Here is a 20,736-nt window from a genome sequence, read left to right on the forward strand (position 1 = left end):
ATGACCACAATGGAAGGCCTATAGGCTCTTCTTAAAAACCACCTGTACCACCTGCCTAGTGGCATCATTTCTGTTTCAAAAGAAGTTTGTTTTTGTTTTTTCTGAATTGGAAGAATATCTGAAATGCTGATTTCTAAGTTATTCTTTTATTTTAGCTGAATTCACAGCAGAGCGTAAGAAGTTATGTGTGAGTGTTTTTTAGTTTTGACACTTTTTTTAGTGCTCTTAGGAGATTGTCTATTTCTCAGGTAGTTCAAATTGAACACCATTTATTACATTCTGAGAGAACAAAGCCTTGTGTTAATGGATGAGGAACTAGATTCTAATCCTGGTTCCTTCTTAAACTTGGAAGTTTTATAAAATCAAGTTTGTTCTTCAGCCATAGTTATTTTTCCCCCATGAAATGTGAGTACCTGTGCTTTCCTGGATTACCAACCAGCTATTTTGGTACATCAGAAGACAATCTCTACATAATTCAGTTTGGTGGTCTCATGCATGTGTCATAGTTTCAAATATCACTTGTCACTCTAACAGCTTACAAATGTGTTTCTTTAGCTTTGGCCTCCCCCCTGAACTCATACTCATATATTCAGTTGCCTACTGTACATCTCCATATGGAGCCTAGGAGGTGACTTAAACTTGATATATTCAACAATGAGTCTGATGTTCTAACTCTGATCTATCTTCTGTATTCATCCGTCTATCAGAAAATGGCAACTCGGTCTTTCCATTTGCTTGGCCAGAAACCTTGGAATCACCCTGCATTGTCCTCTTTTATATTCTGTACCCAATTTTTTCAGCAGATATTTTTGGTTCTTACTACCAAAATATATCTGTAATCTTTTCTTTTCTTACTACCTCCAAACCGCTATCACGGAGTGGTTGTGTGAGTTGTTGAAGTAGACTTCTAACAGGTCTGGCTGCCCACGCACTCTTTCAGTGTGGTCTCAACCGAGATCCTGTTAAGATGAAAGTCAGCTCATGTTCTTCCTCGCTCCAGCCCTCCAGTGGCTTCCTGTTTCATTCAGAGTAAAAGCTCAAGTTCTTTTTGTTTCCTAGGCCTTTCATGAACTGGCCATCTGTCACCTCTCGGCACTTATCTCTTTCTACTCTTCTAGTTCTCTCTGTTTCATCCTTACTGCCCTTCTTGCCTTCCTTGAATTCAAATTGGTTTCAGTTTAGAGACATCTGCCCTCACTCTCCTCTTGATAGCCACATGACTAGCTCCTCTGCCTTCTTTCAGGTCTTCACTCCAGATGTTTTCTCAGAGAAAGTCTTGATCACTGACTAACCCTTTTAAAAATCTAGGAGCTAGATTCTAATCCTGGTTCCTTCTTAAACTTGGAAGTTTTATAAAATCAAGTTTGCTCTTCAGCCATAGTTATTTCTCCCCCATGAAATGTGAGTACCTGTGCTTTCCTGGATTACCAACCAGTTATTTTGGTACATCAGATTTTTCTCCACGATACTCCAGATAGAATGACATAACTGTATGGTTACTTATTTGCTTAATGCATGTCTCTGTCCACTAAATGTAAGCTCCATTGTGAGTAGAAATTTCTGGGTCAGTTTTGTTCACCACACTGTTTCCAATACTTGGAATAATTTTTGGCACAAAGTAAGCCCCCAGATATTTTCATTTAATTTTTGAATAGCTAATACAGTCTGTGGCTCAAAATATATATGATGGTTTGTATTAAAATCTTCCTCTCACCTGTTCCCATCTCACTAGTTTTTTGCTACACCCTGGTTTATCTTTACTGAGATTCTTCATGCAATTGCAAGTAAAAATTGTACCAAATTATATATGTGTATATATATGTATTTCTGTGCCTTGCATTTTTCACTTAATATGTTTTAGATGTCTTCCCATATTATTTCATAAAGAGCTTCTCTAATTTTCTTTTTTTCTGTTTAGTTTTGTATTGAACAGTTGTGCCATAATTTATTTAACTGACTTCTTTGGATGAGCATTTAGTTGTTCTGGTCTTTTGCATTACACAGCATATACATGCTGTGTATATATATTGTATATGTACAATGCATATACACAGCATTGCCATGAACAGTTTCATTGGTATATATTATTTTCTGTGAGTGCTAGTATGGCTTTAGGGTAAATTCCAGAGTGGAAGTACAGATATTACAAAATTGTCCTTGTCGACATTCCCATTTGCTGTATATGGGTACCCTTTTCCCTGCAGCCTGACCAGCAGACTGTGCAATCAAACTTGTGAAATTTTGCCAATCTGATAGTTGAAAAATAGTTTCATAGTAGAGTTTAAGTTTGTTTCCTCTTTTCTCAGTGAAGTTGAGATACTAAAAAAGCATTTGTTAAATAAATGGAATGCTGTATAATAGCATGTTTTGACATGCCATTGGAACCATGCTTTGCAGTCTCTGCTTGCTTTGTTGGTTTAGGTCTTAGCTTGGATAGAGAAGCATTTGTATCTAATGGTCCCTTTCATGTAGAACTAGAATTGCGTGATATCTTTTTGAAAATTTATTTGTCTAATAGTTTTGCTCAAGTTGAATTAATAAAAATTCATAGAATTATATTAATAACAATTGATAGCTTATATAGTATAGTTAATTCAATATTTCATTTGGGCCTCATAACAACCCTGTTATTTTCCAGGTGTCATTCTCCTTTAAAGGTGAAGAAACTATGGCCCAGAAAAGTTAATTGACTTGTCCAGGGTCAAGCTTATACATGGTGCATTGGGGACTGGAACTGTTTTTTTCACTTTAAATTCTCCTAAATTCACTATTCTGTTGTGTACCATGTTGCTGATTTCATTGACAATCAAAATATAGCAGAATGGTAGACAGTGTAGGCCCACATTTAGCACTTTATAAATTACTTTAGACTCGGTGATTCCTTTCCAAACTGTATGGCTCCTTTGTTGACCTTTATCCATTAAAATTAGCAAGTCCATTTTGAGGGTCTAATAGAGAAAGCAAATTGTTTAGTTTCATTTATGTATATATATGGCTAGTCAGCAAAGTTTTGAAAAAAATAATAATGCTGTTCGTTTTCTTAGAGCTGGAGCTATATATGTTGGAGATTCTTTAAGTTAGACACTTTACAGATTAAGCTGAGGAATTCTCTCAAAAGAAAAACGGAATAGCTTTAATTTTTTTCCACTGGTTTAAAAAGTATTACATACTTGCAGCAAATTTAGACAATACAAAAGTATATTAAGTGAAAGTACCTTGTAATAACAAGCAACACAAAAATTTTAGCCCTAAAAGTCTCCCCCACCCCCAGAAACATATTGGGAATAATTTAGAGTATATGTATGCGTATTAGAAAAGAACATATGTACATGTATATATATACACACATGCACATACATATGTACATTTATGTAGCCAATTTATGATTGGCATTGGTTAACTGTTTGGGAAAAAATGAAAAGAGTAATACTGAGGGTTGGGGTTCCCTTGTGGTCCAGTGGTTAGGAATCCCCTGCCAGTGCAGGGGACCTGGGTTTGATCCCTGCTCTGGGAAGATCCCACATGCTGTGGAGCAGCTAAGCCCTGTGTGCCGCAGCTGCTGAGCCTGCAGTCTGGACCTTGCGAGCCACAGCTGCTGAGCCCATGTGCTGCAACGCCTAGAGCCTGTGTTCTGTGACAAGAGAAGCCACGGCAATGAGAAGCCCGTGCACTGCAATTAGACTAGCACCGACTCTCCGCAACTAGAAAACGCCGCATGCAGCAGTGAAGGCCCAGCACAGCCAATGAGTTAACTAATTAGAAAAGAATGTGTAGGGTTGGCTAGTGTTAAGTGGGGCTGTAAATTGGTACAGTGTTTATAGAGAACAATCTGGCACTATCTATCAAATTTAAGCTTTTTTTCCCTTTTACCCTGCAATTTCACTTGAAGTCTATCTTATAGATACATGTGTCTTAGGATATATATCTTGCAAAGATTATATATAGTATGACTTGAAATATCAAAAAACCATCAGTAACTTAAATATTCATCAAGAAAAGTTTCCAAGAACAATTAGAATTATCCCTTCTTTTATTTAAAGTAATTATTCAAAAGAGAAAAATTTAAAAACTGCCAAGCAAAAAATAAAAGCAAGCAGCCTAACCCTATCACCTAAGATAAATGTTGTTCATGTAATTGTAAAAATTTGGATCCTGTGGTAAATTTTCTCATAGAACCTGTTTTTTTCACTTAGTGTGTTGTGGCTGTCTTGCCACAAAATAGGATGATTATCACTATTACTATTTTTTAAGGGAAGACAAGCATAGAATAGTATATATGTTATCTTCTGTGAAGAAACATTTTAACCAAAAGACCTAGCCCAGAACTTTATATCCAGGTCCACTTTTCCTTTACTGCTTGATGATTCCCAAACTTCAGTCTTGTGGACTACTTTGGCAAGTTTCACTCTCTTTGAATTTCATCTTTAATGCTACATACTGAATATATTTTAAGAAGTCCATTTTTCCCACAATCTGTGAAGTTGTTGATTCAATCAAAATTTTACTGAGTGCCTACCCTGTGCCAGGAATAATTTTACATGTTGAGGAGACAGCAGTTATACAAAACAAATGCTACTGCCCTTATGGAGCTTACTATTAGGGGTTGGGTATATGAGTTGTAAATTTCAATGTTAGAAAAAAGTAAAGTTTATCCATGTATCACTTAAAGTCGTCTCATATATCAGTGATATGTGCATCACCCATGGGAAATGTTGCCGTATAGCAGCATACAGGTACAGAGTCCTTATAGGCTCTGCATTGACAGAGCATCACAGAGTAACTTCGGCAGAGACAACAGAGGCAATATTGAAGGGTTCTTAGGAATGTCTGTTTGAACCTCTGACACAGTCTTTCTTTTCATTGTATCTCCATTGAATCTCTGACACAGTTTCTCTTTTGATTGTAGCTTCAGGTTTTGTAACATTTACAGTATAAATGAAGGTGTGTAGAATCATGGAATTTTAGTGGCTACAGAGGGCCTTGATTATTAGTCTGATTGTCAAAAGTGTCATGAAGAAATGGGCCCAAGGAAATGAGAGGCAGAATGTTAATGACATGTAGAGCTAGAACTTCGGTTCCCTGGTTGTTAGATGAGTGTTCTCTCCACAGTACTACAATGGATAATCATTGGAGATGTTTGAGACAAACAGAGCATATAGAATTTTTGTAGACGATAGCAGTAGTTAAGGGAGAATAAAGTCTGAGTTCTTAAGGCCTTACCTTACACTCTGGGGTAAAAGGAGCCAGTCAGGGAAAAATGACTAAATCTTAATAGATTTTGACCTTTCTTTACCAGTGTTTTTCCCTTTAAAACTTCTTAATTTTAAACAAGGTCTTACTGTGTAGCACAGGGAACTATATTCAATATCCTATAATAAACTGTAATGGAAAAGAATATGAAAAAGAGTAAATCTTTGTATATGTACAACTGAATCACTTTGCTGTATACCAGAAACTAACACATTGTAAATCAACTATGCTTCAATTAAAAAACTTTTATTTAATAATTATCTGTATTTTAATTTTTACAGATAAATATATAGAGAGAATAGACCCTTGAAAATGTTTTAAGTGTTTTTTTTTTTTTTAACTAGAGCATATGTTAAAAATTTTATAGGATTAAGAGTTAGTGAGCTTATTTTCTTCCACATCACTTATTGTTCTTTTTCTTCTTTTCCAGAATTTTATAAGAGTGAAGTGATTAAGAATTCCTTGGTAAGTTTGCTTTCTGACAGGTGCATATGACTAAGCCTATGACTCCTATTTTAGAAAATGCTGAGACATAAAATAAGTTGAAGTTCAGTTCTGGTATTATATTTCTACAGTTAAATCTTCTGCTCAATTATTGCTTAAATCTTCACTGATTTTTTTCATTGATGTATCTCTAGTGCTTAGAGCATACCTGGCACAAAGTAGGTGCTTGATAAATATTTGCTGAATGCAGTGACACTTTTTCTGTTAAAAACCTTTGTTTTTTTTTCCAAATCATTCTATAATTCTGTCATTTCTGTTTGCTCTTGAGGTTTTTGACTATTTGACTTTCCAAACATCATAATAAATGATGTTTTCATATGTAGTTCTTAAGAATTTTATGTCTAGGGCCATTGTATAGGATCTTTCCACTTATTTTTTGGCCATAGAGTTGCTCAAGTAGAAGGTTGGAGATGGCCTTCTTTTGCGAATGGGTACACTAGATATTTGCATGATGATTCAATTTGGCCATGTTAATAAAAAGAAAAGCTTTATGGTACTGGTAATATTCTTTTAACAATCCAGCCATACTGGATTTAGTGCCTGTCCACTTTTTCAAACTTGTCTCCGAACAGTTTTTCTCACTCAGCCTTGTGTTCCAGTCTTACCTCATTTTCTCAGTGCTTCAAACATGCCAAACTTGCCTTGTTCCTTATGCCTACAAGCACCTGTTTCCTTGCTTCTTCACTTGGCTAAAGAATCCTTTGAGGTCTGAGCTATGTCACTTCAGCCTGGCCATCTGTGACTATTCCATCTAAAGTAGTTCCCTTGCCACTCTTTTTCACATCACTCTGTTTATTTTCTTTAGAGCATTTATCACTGTTGGCAACTTGCCCATTTATCTGTTTATTATGTCTCCCACGTACAAGTGTGAAGTCCATGAAAGTAGGGACCTTGCCAGTCTTGTTCACCTTTGAAACCCTAGAGTCTCGGATATTGTAGGCGCTCAGTAAATATTCGTTAGATGAATAAATGGGTAACTACAATGTGTTATCTTTACAGAATCCTTTTACATCTGTTATCTCATTTTGATCCTTAGAGCAACTTGTAGACAGGGTAGATCTTAAGACACTGACATCCAGAGAGTGTCTGGCTTTTGCAGAGTCTCACACAACTGTGGGACCAGAACTCAAATCCAGGCCCTCCATCTTCAAGTCTGTACTACTCTTTCCTCTTCATCAAGCTGTCTTCTTTTTCTTTTTTTTTTTTTGGCCATGCCATGTGGCTCAGGGGATCTTAGTTCCCTGATCAGGGACTGAACCCAGGCCCTCAACAGTGAGAGCTTGGAGTCCTGACGACTGAACTGCTGGGAAAACCAGCTGAGCCACCAGGGAACCTGACATATGGTAGCTGCTAAATATCATTTCTGCTCCTATCCTGGCTCAGTTGGAGACAGAAATGGTCTACGGACAATTGAGAGGTGGGGAGGGTAGGTTTAGGGAGCAAATAGAGTAGGACTCCTCGATTTATTTTACTCCCTTTACTATAGTGAAAACTCAGTTTTCTCAAATTAAATACACATGTGTAACCAGTATCCAGATCAAGAAATAGAATATTTTCAGTGCCCCAGAAGCCCCCTTATACCATCTTCAGTTACTATTCCTCTCTGACTTTTAACATGGGCTTCCCTGGTAGCTCAGCTGGTAAAGAATCACCTGCAATGTGGGAGACCCTGGTTCAATTCCAGGATTGACAAGATCCCCTGGAGAAGGGAACAACTTACACACTCCAGTATTCTGACCTGGAGAATTCCATGGACTGTATAGCCCATGGGGTTGTAGAGTTGGACATGACTGAGTGACTCCCACTTTTCTGACTTTTAACACTATAAATTAATTTACCTGTTGGTGAGCTTTGTAGAAATGGAATCATATAGTGTCTGTTCTTTTGTGTCTGACTTTGATGTCTTAACTGTATATTGTAAGAGTTGTTCATATTGTGAGGTATATTTGTTTTCTCTATTGTCCTTCATTGTATGAATATACCAGAAGTTATCCATTCTTCTGTTGCTGGGAATTTGGTTAGTTTCTGGTTTTGTTTGTTTGTTTTCTGGCCATGTTGCATTGGCATGTGGGATTTTAGTTATCGGACCTGGGAATTAACTTGTGCCCCCTGCAGTGGAAGCGTGGAGTCTTAACCACTGGTCTACTGGTGGAAGAGCTTGTTTCTAGTTTTGAGCTAACATGAATAGTATTGCTATGGATATTCTTAGATATATCTGTTGGTTGAATGTTTGTATGCATTTCTGTTGCATATATATTTATAAGTGGGCTTGCTGAGAATATGCATATTATAAGCTTTAGTATATATTGCTAAATAGTTTAAAGTTATTGTTTTGTTTACATTCTTATTAGCAGTCTGAAAGTTCTTTCTGGTTATTCTTCATTATTGTGAATGCTTGATATTTTTAAAATGTGTTGAATTTAAATTATTGATAGATATTATATATAGAATTGTTTCAGTTTAAATCAAGAGATTTTTAACTGGCAGACTAAGCACAGGTAGTGTCAGTAGTGTCAATAACTTAAAAGAATTGATATTAAGAACAGCTATATGCTGCTGTGTATACTAATGAGGTCCCTGTATAGCACAGGTACTACCTCAGTGCTCTGCTGTGACCTAAATGGGAAAGAAATCCAAAACATAGGGGATATCTGTATATATATAACTTATTTACTTTGCTGTACAACAGAAAGTAACAGCATTGTAAAGTAACTATACTACAATAAAAAAAAACACAAAAAGACAACTATTATTAAGGTTGTGCAGGTAGATAGTGACACCTGATGACTGCCACCTAGTGGTCAACGAGTATAGGACCTTACTGATTTTAATATTTCTAAAGTCAGAATTTATCTTAACAATGGAAGAAAAATGTTACAATGAAAGATGGAAGAAAAATCTTACAATGGAAGAAAAGAGTGAACAAGTTGGCTTAAAACTCAACATTTAGAAGACTAAGGTCATGGCATCTGGTCCCATCCCTTCATGGCAAATAGATGGGGAAGCAGTGGAAACAGTAAGAGACTTTATATTTTTGGGCTCCAAAATCACTGCAGATGGTGACTACAGCCATGAAATTAAAAGATGCTGCTCCTTGGAAGAAAAGCTATGACTCAACCTAAACAGCCTATTTAAAAGCAGAGACATTACTTAGCCAACAAAGGTCTGTCTAGTGAAAGGTATGGTTTTTCCAGTAGTCATGTATGGATGTGAGAGTTGGACTATAAACAAAGCTGAGTGCCAAAGAATTGATGCTTTTAAACTGTGGTGTTGGAGAAGACGCTTGAGGGTCCCTTGGACTGCAAGGAGAACCAACCAGTCCATCCTAAAGGAAATCAGTCCTGAATAGTCTTTGGAAGGACTGATGCTGAAGCTGAAACTTCAGTATTTGGCCACCTAATGTGAAGAACTGACTCATTTGAAAAGACCCTGATGCTGGGAAAGATTGAAGGCGGGAGGAGAAGGGGACAACAGAGGATGAGATGGTTGGATGGCATCACTGACTCAGTGGATATGAGTTTGGGTAAACTCTGGGAGTTGGTGATGGACAGGGAGGCCTGGCATGCTGCAGTTCATGGGGTCACAGAGAGTCGGGCATGACTGAGCAACTGAACTGAACTGAAAGTCAAAATTTACCTTACAATGGAAGAAAAATACTTGTTAGAATTGATGATAAACTGGAATATGTTTGTGTGTTGTGAAGTCGCTCAGTTGTCTCTGACTCTTTGTGACCCCATGGATTGTAGCCTATCAGGTTCCTCCATCCGTGGGATTTTCCAGGTAAGAATACTGGAGTGAATTGCCATTTCCTTCTCCACGAGATCTTCCTGACCCAGGGATTGAACCCAGGTCTCCTGCATTGTAGGCAGATGCTTTACCATCTGAGCCATCAGGGAAGTTCGTAAATTGGAATATGTTAGATGGTAATAAATATAACTGAGTAAAACAAAGCAGTATAATAAAGTATCTGGCAGGGGTAGTGGCTGAGTTTCTGTGGTAGTCACATGAAAGGTCTCATTTGAGCAGACAGCTGAAAAAAATGAGGGAACATACCATGTAGCAGAGGATGAGATGGTTAGATAGCATCACCAAGTCAATGAACATGAACTTGAGCAGACTCCAGGAGATAGTGGTAGACAGGGAATCATGGTGTGCTGCAGTTCATGACATCGCAGAGTGAGATACGATTTAGTGACTGAAAACAACCATGTATCTAAGAGGGGAAGGCTGTTCCAGGCCAAGAAGTAGGAAAAGATGAAGGTAGGAGTCTACTTGAGGTTTTCAAGGAATGGCTAAGAAGTTAGTATGGCTGGAGTAGAGTGAGTGGTTTCAGGTTTTGACAAGCTTAACAGAGACAAGGAGAAAGGAATTGAAGATCAGGACAACAGAGGAAATGACCTGGAGAGATGGCAGATAGTAGTCAAGGGGTGGATGGCATGGGAATGAGTTTTTGAGAGGTAACACAAAATTGAGGGCAGCTGGTGAAGAAGGACCCCTAGCTTATTCATTTTTCTATTTTCTAATGTCCCTGGCACAGTGAAGTCCAGTGTCTGTTGCATTAACTAGAATAATCCACTGTTGACAGGCTAGATGGTGGAGCTGTGTCTCTAAGTTATATGTCAGAGTCCTGATTTCTTCTCAGATATATTTAGCATTGAACAGTTAATGGTGAATGTATAATTCAGCTTTCTTATCTCAGGGTTCAGCTAACCATACCCTCCAAAGTAGTTATTTATTGATTTTTGGTTCAGGGGGAAGTTAACATTCTTAACATTATTGAAGGGCCATTGATTAATTAAAAACTAGAATAATTGAAGTAGTAAGAATGGAAGTAACTAAATTCTCTAAATTGGGTTTTGTATGTACAAAAGTAGAGGCGAATTGTGTAATGAACCCACGAGAAAGTGAAAGTGACTCAGTCATGTCCAACTCTTTGAGACCCCATGGACTATACAGTCCATGGAATTCTCCAGGCCAGAATACTGGAGTGGGTAGCTTTTCTCTTCTCTAGGGGATCTTCCCAACCCAAGGATTAAACCCAGGTCTTCCAGATCGTGGGTGGATTCTTTACCAGCTGAGCCACAAGGGAAGCCTAAGAATACTGGAGTGGGTAGCCTATCCCTTCTTCAGTGGATCTGCCTGACCCAGGAATTGAACCGGGGTTTCCTGCATTGCAGGCCGATTCTTTACCAACTAAGCTATCAGGGAAGCCCAGTGAACCCATGTGCACCATCTTTAACAATTATCAAGTTAATTATTGCATATTTTATTTTTTACAAAAAAGAAGTTTTTCTTTTTTTATTAGAAAATTGAAAATCTCATGGTGGCAGGAAGAAGCGTGATAGCTAGTTTCTGTGTGTTTGAAAGTCCATCTCTTTCACAGCCTTGTGCTGCCCCCCTTAGATCACATTCCCTTCTACTGGTTAAATGTCTTCTAGAGGTCTAACAGAGGTCAGTGATAGGCCTTAGAATTGAATAAACAAAGTTCTAGAGTATGTGCTTTTAGGGAAAGCATGTGACAGAGTTATCGGAACCAAAACTTCTGTTTGAATTGAGACTGCCTGAGATATTTTTAAATCTTTGGGAAAAAATTGACTGGACAATATAAATACTTTTTATGAGTTACTGGCCTGAGGGGTTGTCACAGAAGTGTATGTTCTAGTTGAACTGAATTAACATTTCAGCTTTGCGTGCGTGTGCGCACGTGATAGAGAGAGAGAGAGAAGGGAGTTGGATCCTCTTGCTTAGCCATCTTACGTTACTTTGTGTTAAACTTCATCATCATGCAGTTATAAGACCAGCGGAACAGGATTCTTTGGGAACATCTAGGAATGTCATTTATCTTTAGTTTGGTGAGGGTGATTAGGAGAGGCTTCTCACAATAAGTAATTCCTAAGTTGAGATATGAAGGATGAATAAAGGTGAATGAGACAAAGGAGAGAGAGTTTTGGGGCTGGGGAATAATTCAGTTCCGTTCAGTTCAGTCGCTCAGTCGTGTCCGACTCTTTGCGACCCCATGAATCGCAGCACGCCAGGCCTTCCTGTCCATCACCAACTCCCGGAGTTTATTCAAACTCATGCCCATCGAGTCAGTGATGCCATCCAGCCATCTCATCCTCTGTCATCCCCTTCTTCTCCTGCCCCCAATCCCTCCCAGCATCAGGGTCTTTTCCAACGAGTCAACTCTTCGCATGAGGTGGCCAAAGTACTGGAGTTTCAGCTTCAGCATCAGTCCTTCCAATGAACACCCAGGACTGATCTCCTTTAGGATGGATTGTTTGGATCTGTCTGCAGTCCAAGAGACTCTCAAGAGTCTTCTCCAACACCATAGTTCAAAAGCATCAATTTTTCGGCACTCAAGCTTTCTTCACAGCCCAACTCTCACATCCATACATGACCACTGGAAAAACCATAGCCTTGACCAGACGGACCTTTGTTGGCAAAGTAATGTCTCTGCTTTTTAATATGCTATCTAGGTTGGTCATAACTTTCCTTCCAAGGAGTAAGCGTCTTTTAATTTGATGGCTGCAATCACCATCTGCAGTGATTTTGGAGCCCCCCAAATAAAGTCTGACGCTGTTTCCACTGTCTCCCCATCTATTTCCCATGAAGTGATGGGACCAGATGCCATGATCCTAGTTTTCTGAATGTTGAGCTTTAAGCCAACTTTTTCACTCTCCTCTTTCACTTTCATCAAGAGGCTTTTTAGTTCCTCTTCACTTTCTGCCATAAGGGTGGTGTCATCTGCATATCTGAGATTATGGATATTTCTCCAGGCAGTCTTGATTCCAGCTTGTACTTCTTCCAGGCCAGCGTTTCTCATGATGTACTCTGCATATAAGTTAAATAAGCAGGGTGACAATATACAGCCTTGACGTACTCCTTTTCCTATTTGGAACCAGTCTGTTGTTCCATGTCCAGTTCTAACTGTTGCTTCCTGACCTGCATACAGTTTTCTCAAGAGGCAGGTCAGGGAAGACCACTAGACCACTCAGGTATGACCTAAATCAAATCCCTTATGACAATACCGTGGAAGTGAGAAATAGATTTAAGGGACTAGATCTGATAGACAGAGAGCCTGATGAACTATGGACGGAGGTTCCTGACATTGTACAGGAGACAGGGATCAAGACCACCCCCATGGAAAAGAAATGCAAAAAGGCAAAATGGTTGTCTGAGAAGGCATTACAAATGGCTGTGAAAAGAAGAGAAGAGAAAAGCAAAGAAGAAAAGGAAAAATATTCCCATTTGAATGCAGAGTTCCAAAGAATAGCCAGGAGAGATAAGAAAGCCTTCCTCAGCGATCATTGCAAAGAAATAGAGGAAAAGAACAGAATGGGGAATAATTAGTGCTTATGAATTTAGTATGCCATTCCTGAGAGTTATCTTGTATGTTTTGGGGAAGTTGGAACAGCTTTTATGAAACCTTAGTTGTGTTTCTTGTGATCGTATGTTTGTTTTTGAGTGATAAAATAGTGACAACTTGTTTGTGTTTTGTGAAACTTTTCTATATATGTGTTCCTTTAATAAATATCAGTTGAGCAGTGTTTTAGAAAAATTGCCCAGGGAATAAATAATTATTTTAGATTCTCCTGGAGGTGAACTTTTCAAAGCTATAAATATCCTAATATTCTGCCACTGTACTTTCAGTGAATAAGATATAGGTCCTTAAATGATGTTAGTACTTGAATAATTTGTTCCATCCAGACAATGGGCTTATATGTATAGGTTAAATGTAGAAAATCATCTAGATCTTTATAGTAACATTATTGGGCACTGGAGTCTTTAATATGTGGCAGACCATATCTGTATCTGAGTGGACTAGCTCAGGAATATTTGGTCATTGTCTGGCAGCTATTCTATAAAATTATAAAGGAAGGTCATTGTAATGAGAAGATTGTAATGACAGTAGTTCTGCTGTATTAATGTTCTGTTGGTTTAAAATGTTGGTTCAGGTCATCTATTCAGCCACAGAAACAACTTCAGAAGACTCCTCTCCTTTCCAAAGACTTTTAATTAGTTTTAGAATGAAGTATTCTTGGTGCCCATCACACCTGTGCCCGTCATCCCACCCCTTAAATATGGCCCTTCATATTTACGGGCCAGACATTCACCAGGTCTTTTTTTTTTTTTTCCCACTTTGGAAAGGGGTGGTTATTTCATGCTTTTTCTGCTGAGAATTTGAAATTATGCTATTTCATATTCCAGAGCACATGGAGTTTAGTTGAGAGATGACCTTACACATAGTGGGGGAGTAAATAGCTGTCTTTTCAGATGGTTAATCCTCCAACTCCTGTCTTCAGGCTTTAGGGCCCCAAATGACATCATGAAGAGATGCCTTTGTTTTTATCTCTGTAGATACCTCCTTGTAAGATGCTGTATTTTTTCCATTATTGAATCTTTGAACATTTTTGTCTTATTACTTTGTATTGTGATACAGCACACATTACAGTAAAGGGCACAAATAACAGCCTGGTGACTTTTCACAGGGAACAGATCCATGTAACCAGATCAAGAACAACAGCATTATTTTGTGTTCTCCCGCTAGTTACTACCTTCTTCCAAGGACCACCACTATCCTAACTTCTAGATTAGTCCTGCTTGCTATTGAACTTTTATATGGCATGTGCTCTTTTGCTTAGCATATTAGTGAGATTCATACAAATTGTTTATTAATTCTGTGTGTACATGTCCTTTGGCAAGTATGTGTATCTGTTTCTGTTAGGTATCTACATAAGAGTGGAGCTAAGTGCTGGGTCATAGGTTGTTTTCAGCCTTAGGAGGTACTGCCAGGTAGTTTTCCAAAGTCGCTTGTCCCGGTCATATCCATACCAGCAGTGTTTAGTTGCTCCACATTCTTGCCCAAACTTGTTATTATTTGTTTTGAAAATTTGAGCCATTCTGGTGGGCTAGTGGTATTATATTGTGATTTTAATTTACATTTCCTCATGTATTATTCTAATTGATCACCTCTTCCAGTGTTTATTGGCCATTTTGATGTTCTTTTTCCTGAATTTATATTTTTATGAAGTGCCTACTCTGGAGAAACAGTGCCAGTTAGTGTCAATTGAAAATAAATACATTCTGTGCAAGGATTTGGCTTTTTTTATTTTTAAATTATGTTTATGAGATCTATTCAATCTCATTTTATAGTTCAAGTAGTCTTTTTTTTTCATGTTTCCTTTTTTGATTATCTCCGGTTTTGTGCAGTTGGTTTGTTGAATTCTACTCTCCTCTGTTGTTCCGCTCATGCCTGTGAGTATATAGCCTTTTTGTTGTTCGAGCTCAATGCGGAGGACTTCTCGTAGACCTGAGTGAGACCTGGATCTGGGCTTTGAATTATGTTCTTGTCTCTCTTTAAGACTGCCCAAACCAATGCCTTAGGTCTATATACATTGGCAAATTCCTTTAAGGGAGAAAAGTCCTTTAGATTTACGTTTATTTCTTCGGGTTCTAGCTTTCCTTTTTGGCTTGGAAAATCTTTAGTGATGATGGTGGTTATATTTTAGCCAGCATTTTTAATTGTTTTCAGTGGGAGGACCGTCTAGCTTGCCATTATCACAAATGGATGGTTGCCTTCCATTCATTCCTTGGGTCATGTGTGAAATCTGATCTTGCCATTTCGTAGTTACTCATCATGTTTTACTCAAAGTACTTTTGTCTTTCTTTATTGCCTGTGTTTTCAATAAATTTATTTAAGCACAACTTTGGCTTCTTAAAATAATTGACTACCTTCAAAGAAAGATTTACTGGTATCAAATACTTCAGCATATATTTCCTACAAACAAGGACAATCTCTTATATAATTACATTAAAATGACTAAAATCAGGAAAGTATAACATTGACACAGTACAGTTAAGCACAGTCCTTCATCCTCTACCCCCCAGGTATAGTTGACAAAAATTGTGTGTATTAAGATATGCAGCATGACGTTTTGGTTTATCTATATATATGTGTGTGTATGTATACACACATGTACATATACGTATATCTATATATACAGGTATATATATATTATCTATACATATATATACCTATATATATGTAGTAAAATAATGACCAAAATCAAACTGATTAATATATCTATTACCTCCCATAGTTAACTGTGTTGGTTTTTTTTGGTAGTGAGAATGCTTAGTACTCTCTTAGCAAATTTCCAGTATACAATATAGTGTTATTAACTTTACTCACCATGTTGTACATTTGATTTCCAAGATGATTTCTTTTTGCAAAACTGAAACTTTGTACCCTTATACTCTTTGGCCAACATCTCCCCATTTTGCCCAACCTTCAACCCTTGGCAGCCACCATTATACACCCATTTTTATGAGTTTGACTTTTAGATTCTATGTGTAAATGATATCATGCAGTATTTCACTTTCTGTTTCTGACTTATTTCACTTGTCATACTATCCTTCAGATTCATCCATGCTTTTGCAAATGGCAGGATTTCCTTTTTAAGGCTGAATAATGTTCCACACATATGCATTACATTTTCTTTATCATTCATCTATTGATTGTCACTTCGGTTGTACATGTATTTGGCTATTGTGAATACTGCTGCAGTGAACACGGGAGCGCTTCTATCTCTAAGACACTTTCATTTCCTTTGAGTATCTACCCAGAAGAGGGATTACTGGATCATATGGTAGTTCTATTGTAAATTTTTTGAGTTACTTCCATAGTGTTTTCCAAGTGGCTATACCAATTTAGGTTTCCAACAATTGATTCCTAGTCCTTATTCAGGTGTTGTCAACTCTCCAAGACTCAATCTAGAATCACTTTGTCTTTAGTTGTCATGTTGCTTTATTCTTCAGTTTGGACAATTCTAATTTAGCCTTTTCAGGGGTGTTCTGACTTCAGCATTTAAAACCATCAGTTCAGTTGCACAGTTGTGTCTGTCTCTTTGCGACCCCATGGACTGCAGCACGCCAGGCTTCCCTGTCCATCACCAACTCCTGGAGCTTGCTCAGACTCATGTCCGTTGAATTGGATGTCCACCCAACCATCTTATCCTCTGTCATCCCCTTCTCCTCCTGCCTTCAGTCTTTTCCACCATCTGGGTCTTTTCCAACGAGTCAGTTATGTGTATCAGGTGGCCAAAGTATTGGAGCTTCAGCTTCACCATTAGTCCTTCCAATGAATATTCAGGACTGATTCCCTTTAGGATTGATTGGTTTAATCTCCTTGCAGTCCAAGGGACTCTCAAGATTCTTCAACAAAGTGCAAAAGCATCAGTTCTTCAGTGCTCAGCTTTCCTTATGATCCAACTCTCAGATCCGTACACAACTACTGGAAAAATCATAGCTTTGATTATTGTTGGACCTTTGTTGTTAAAGTAATGTCTCTGCTTTTTAACATTTTGTCTAGGTTTGTTATAGCTTTTCTTCCAAGGAGCAGGCGTCTTTTAATTTCATGGCTGCAGTCACCATCCACAGTGATTTTGGAGCCCAAGAAAATAAAGTCTCTCACTGTTTCCATTGTTTCCCCGTCTATTTGTCATGAAGTGATAGGACCAGATGCCATGATCTTAATCTTAGTTTTTTGAATGTTGAGTTTTAAGCCAGCTTTTTCACTCACTTTCACTTTCATCAAGAGGCTCTTTAGTTCTTTGGTTTCTGCCACGGGGTGATGTCATCTGCATATTTGAGGTTATTGATACTTCTCCCTGCAATGTTGATTCCGGCTTGTGCTTCATCCACTTTGGCATTTTGCATGATGTACTCTGCATATAAATTAAATAAGCAAGGTGACAGTACACAACCTTGACCTACTCCTTTCTCAGTTTGGAACCAGTCCCTCAGTTTAAAACCATACAGACCAGTTATTTTGTACACTCTTTCAGTTTGTTGGATGTTTCCTCATGACTAGATTCAGGTTTTGCATTTTTGGCAGGAAAACTATACTGGCAGTGCCGTATTCTTTTCAGTGTTTAAGAGGCACCTGTTGCTGGCTTGTCCCAACTTGTCACTTGATTAAGGTAATTCCTGCCAGGTTTCTCCACTGAGAAGTTATAATTTTTGCATTTATAATTAATAAGTGATTTGTGAGGGAGAAACTTTGAGACTTTTTATATATCCTGTTTCTCATCAACTGTTTGCTTACCAGTTTTAGCATCCATTGGTGATTTTCTAATTTCCATCTCTCCTTTTATTATTTACTAGTTGGCAATTTAACTTTCTCTCCCATTTAATTAATTATTAATCTGTATCATCATGGACTCAAAGAATCTTATTTTATTCAGTGGGTTAATCTATAACTATAATTTATTTTGATGCTTAACATTATCCCACATTTGGTTAGTGAGAGCCCTGTAAATTGATTGCTATATCCTTTTGATATATTCACATCACTGAGTACTTTCTGACATTCTGGCTTGAGATATTCCAGACTCGTGTCGTACCCTTCCTGCCGTAGCTCTGGAATCAGTTTTCTCCCCAAGGAACCCTTGGTTCTCTTTTATTGAGATTGTGGAACAGACAGCAAGATCTGAGCATGCTCATTGTTACTAGTGTGCTCATTACTTCTAGCCTTTCTTAAGGGACTGAGCTAGGAAGTGACACGCACACGTACACACAATATATCTATTGCTCTGTCTTTTAAAAACCATGCATTCATACCAGTATCTCCGATTTCAGTCCAGCTGAACTCCCAATTCATTTGTCACTTCATTCTCTGACAGTGAAAAACCTGACTTCCACTGATCTCAACATCTTTGCTCATGCTTAGAACTCACGAAAAGTGGCCTCAGAATTACTAATCCTTACCACTGTAAGAAGCAAACCTGTACTTTGGAGTTAAGTGTCTATTTCCTTAAGTAAAAGTCATATTCAGTGAAATGCACAAATTTTAACTGTTTTGTTTGCTGAGTTTTGGTAAGTGCATACATACCTTGTCAAGATATATATATATTTCCTATCATTCCAGAAAGTTCTCCTGTGCCCAGAAAGCCATCTCCCCACAAGAGGAAATCATTTGTCACCACAGATTTGTTTTACTTGTTTTAGAACTTCATATAAATGAAATAATCATAGAATATATATTTTTTCATGTTGTTTTACATTCCTGCCTTGTCTTTTCAGCTGTACTTCTTTGCATTAATTTTTAAATCATTACTTTAGGATTGCCGTATGTACTTTTAACTACTTCATGTAAACAGGAGAACCTTGCAACAGAATAGTTCTAGTTTTCTACCTTCTCTAATTTGTGCTGTTACGTTTGTATATATGAATCTATACATATGTTATAAAACTCTTTATACAGTTATAGCTTTTACTTTAAACAGTCATATATGATATAAATAAAATAAGAAAAATAGATAGTCTTTTATATTTACTCACTCTTTACCATTGCTTTTTATGCCTGCTTAGAGAGCCAAGTTTCTGTCTGGTGTCATTTTTCTTTAGTGTAAAGAATTTTCTTTAGCGTTTTTTTGTAGTACAGGTCTGCCTACTTATTCCTAGACCTTAATGTTCATCTCCATATTTAAATGAAATTCTACCCCTATTTGGGCTTCCCTGGTAGCTCAGCTGGTAAAGAATCTGCCTGCATGAAGGAGACCCCAATTTGATTCCTGGGTCGGGAAGATTCTCTGGAGAAGGGATAGGCTGCCCACTCCAGTATTCTTGGGCTTCCCTGATGGCTCAGATGGTAAAGAAACTGCCTGTAATGCAGGAGACCTGGGTTCAGTCCCTGGGTTGGGAAGGTCCCCTGGAGGAGGGCATGGCAACCCACCCCAGGATTCTTGCCTGGAGAATCCCCACAGAGGAGCCTGGCGGGCTGCAGTCCATGGGATCACAGAGTTGGACACATTGAGTGACTAAGCACACTACCCGTATTTAGCAGGGTTGCTAAAACAGTTTTCTTGGGCTAGAGACAGGGTGGGGGTCATATCAGAATGGAGTTCTGGTGATCTTAGGTTGAAATTCATGGGTGCTATGGAATCTGTATAAAACTGTTTTGCACAGTGAGCTTATTGTGTTATCATCATGCTGTTTATTGATAATCTTTTGGTGTCCTCAAATGTCCATTTTGGTTAAGTGGGCAATCATTCACTCATTCAGCAAATATTTATTGAGCACATGCCAGGTACTTGTCAAACTTTGGGGGTCTTATGGTAATCAAATCGGGCAGTGTTCCTGTCTATCAGAGCTTTTATTTTAGTACAGGGAAATCAGAACATAAAAATACACAAGCAAAATACATACAAGTGAAAAAGATCAGACATAAGCATCATGAAACTAGAAGTCATGTTCCCTCTCCTGAAATGTCAGCAGTTAAATTCACAAAAACACATACATCAATATATCCCCTAAATCAAAAATACTGCTCTGGTCCCCTCACCACTTTGGTCAGGAAAAAACCTGTCACAAAGCAAAGATCAGTTACCCTTATATGAGGGCTTTTTGATTAACTGATTTATATATTATGAAAGTTGATAATTTAATGAGATTAATTAGAGTTATGTTCAGTAATGAGAGCCCTAACATTTAAAGTAGGGGAAATAGCAAATCAAAACTACAGTGAGCTATTACCTCATACAGATCAGAATGGCCATGGTCAAAAAATCTACAGACAATAAATGCTGAAGGGCATGTGGACAAAGGGAACCCTCTTGCATTGTTAGAGGGAAAGTAAATTGATACAGCCACCATGGAGAATAGTGTGGAGATTCCTTAAAAAAAACTAGGGATAAAACTACTGTATGACCCAACAGTCCCACTGCTGGGCATATACTCTGTGCTGTGCAGTTAGTTGCTCAGTCGTGTCCAACTGTTTGTGACCCCATGGACTGCAGCCCGCCAGGCTCCTCTGTCCATGGGGGTTCTCCAGGCAAGAACACTGGAGTGGGTTGCCATGCCCTCCTCCAGGGGATCTTCCCAACCCAGGGACTGAACCCAGGTCTCCTGCATTGTAGGTGGATTCTTTACCATCTGAGCCACCTGGGAAGCCCAAGAATACTGGAGTGGGTAGCGTATCCA

General features: G+C 38.2%; 1 protein-coding gene across 3 annotated transcripts in view; it reads left to right on the top strand.

Annotated features, from left to right (window-relative positions):
* The window catches only part of UVRAG (UV radiation resistance associated), a 316,126-nt gene that overhangs the window by 35,085 nt on the left and 260,305 nt on the right, over positions 1-20,736 (top strand). For 2 of the 3 annotated variants that reach the window (XM_061150645.1, XM_061150654.1), the window contains exon 3: positions 5,681-5,715. The exons of the other annotated variant lie outside the window; for it this stretch is intronic. In XM_061150645.1, coding sequence (XP_061006628.1) covers positions 5,681-5,715 — 35 coding nt within the window. The remainder of the gene's footprint in view (positions 1-5,680; positions 5,716-20,736) is intronic. 3 annotated transcript variants of the gene reach the window in all.

This window comes from Dama dama, chromosome 1, assembly GCF_033118175.1.
Source record: "Dama dama isolate Ldn47 chromosome 1, ASM3311817v1, whole genome shotgun sequence".
Classification (NCBI taxonomy): Eukaryota; Metazoa; Chordata; class Mammalia; order Artiodactyla; family Cervidae; genus Dama; species Dama dama.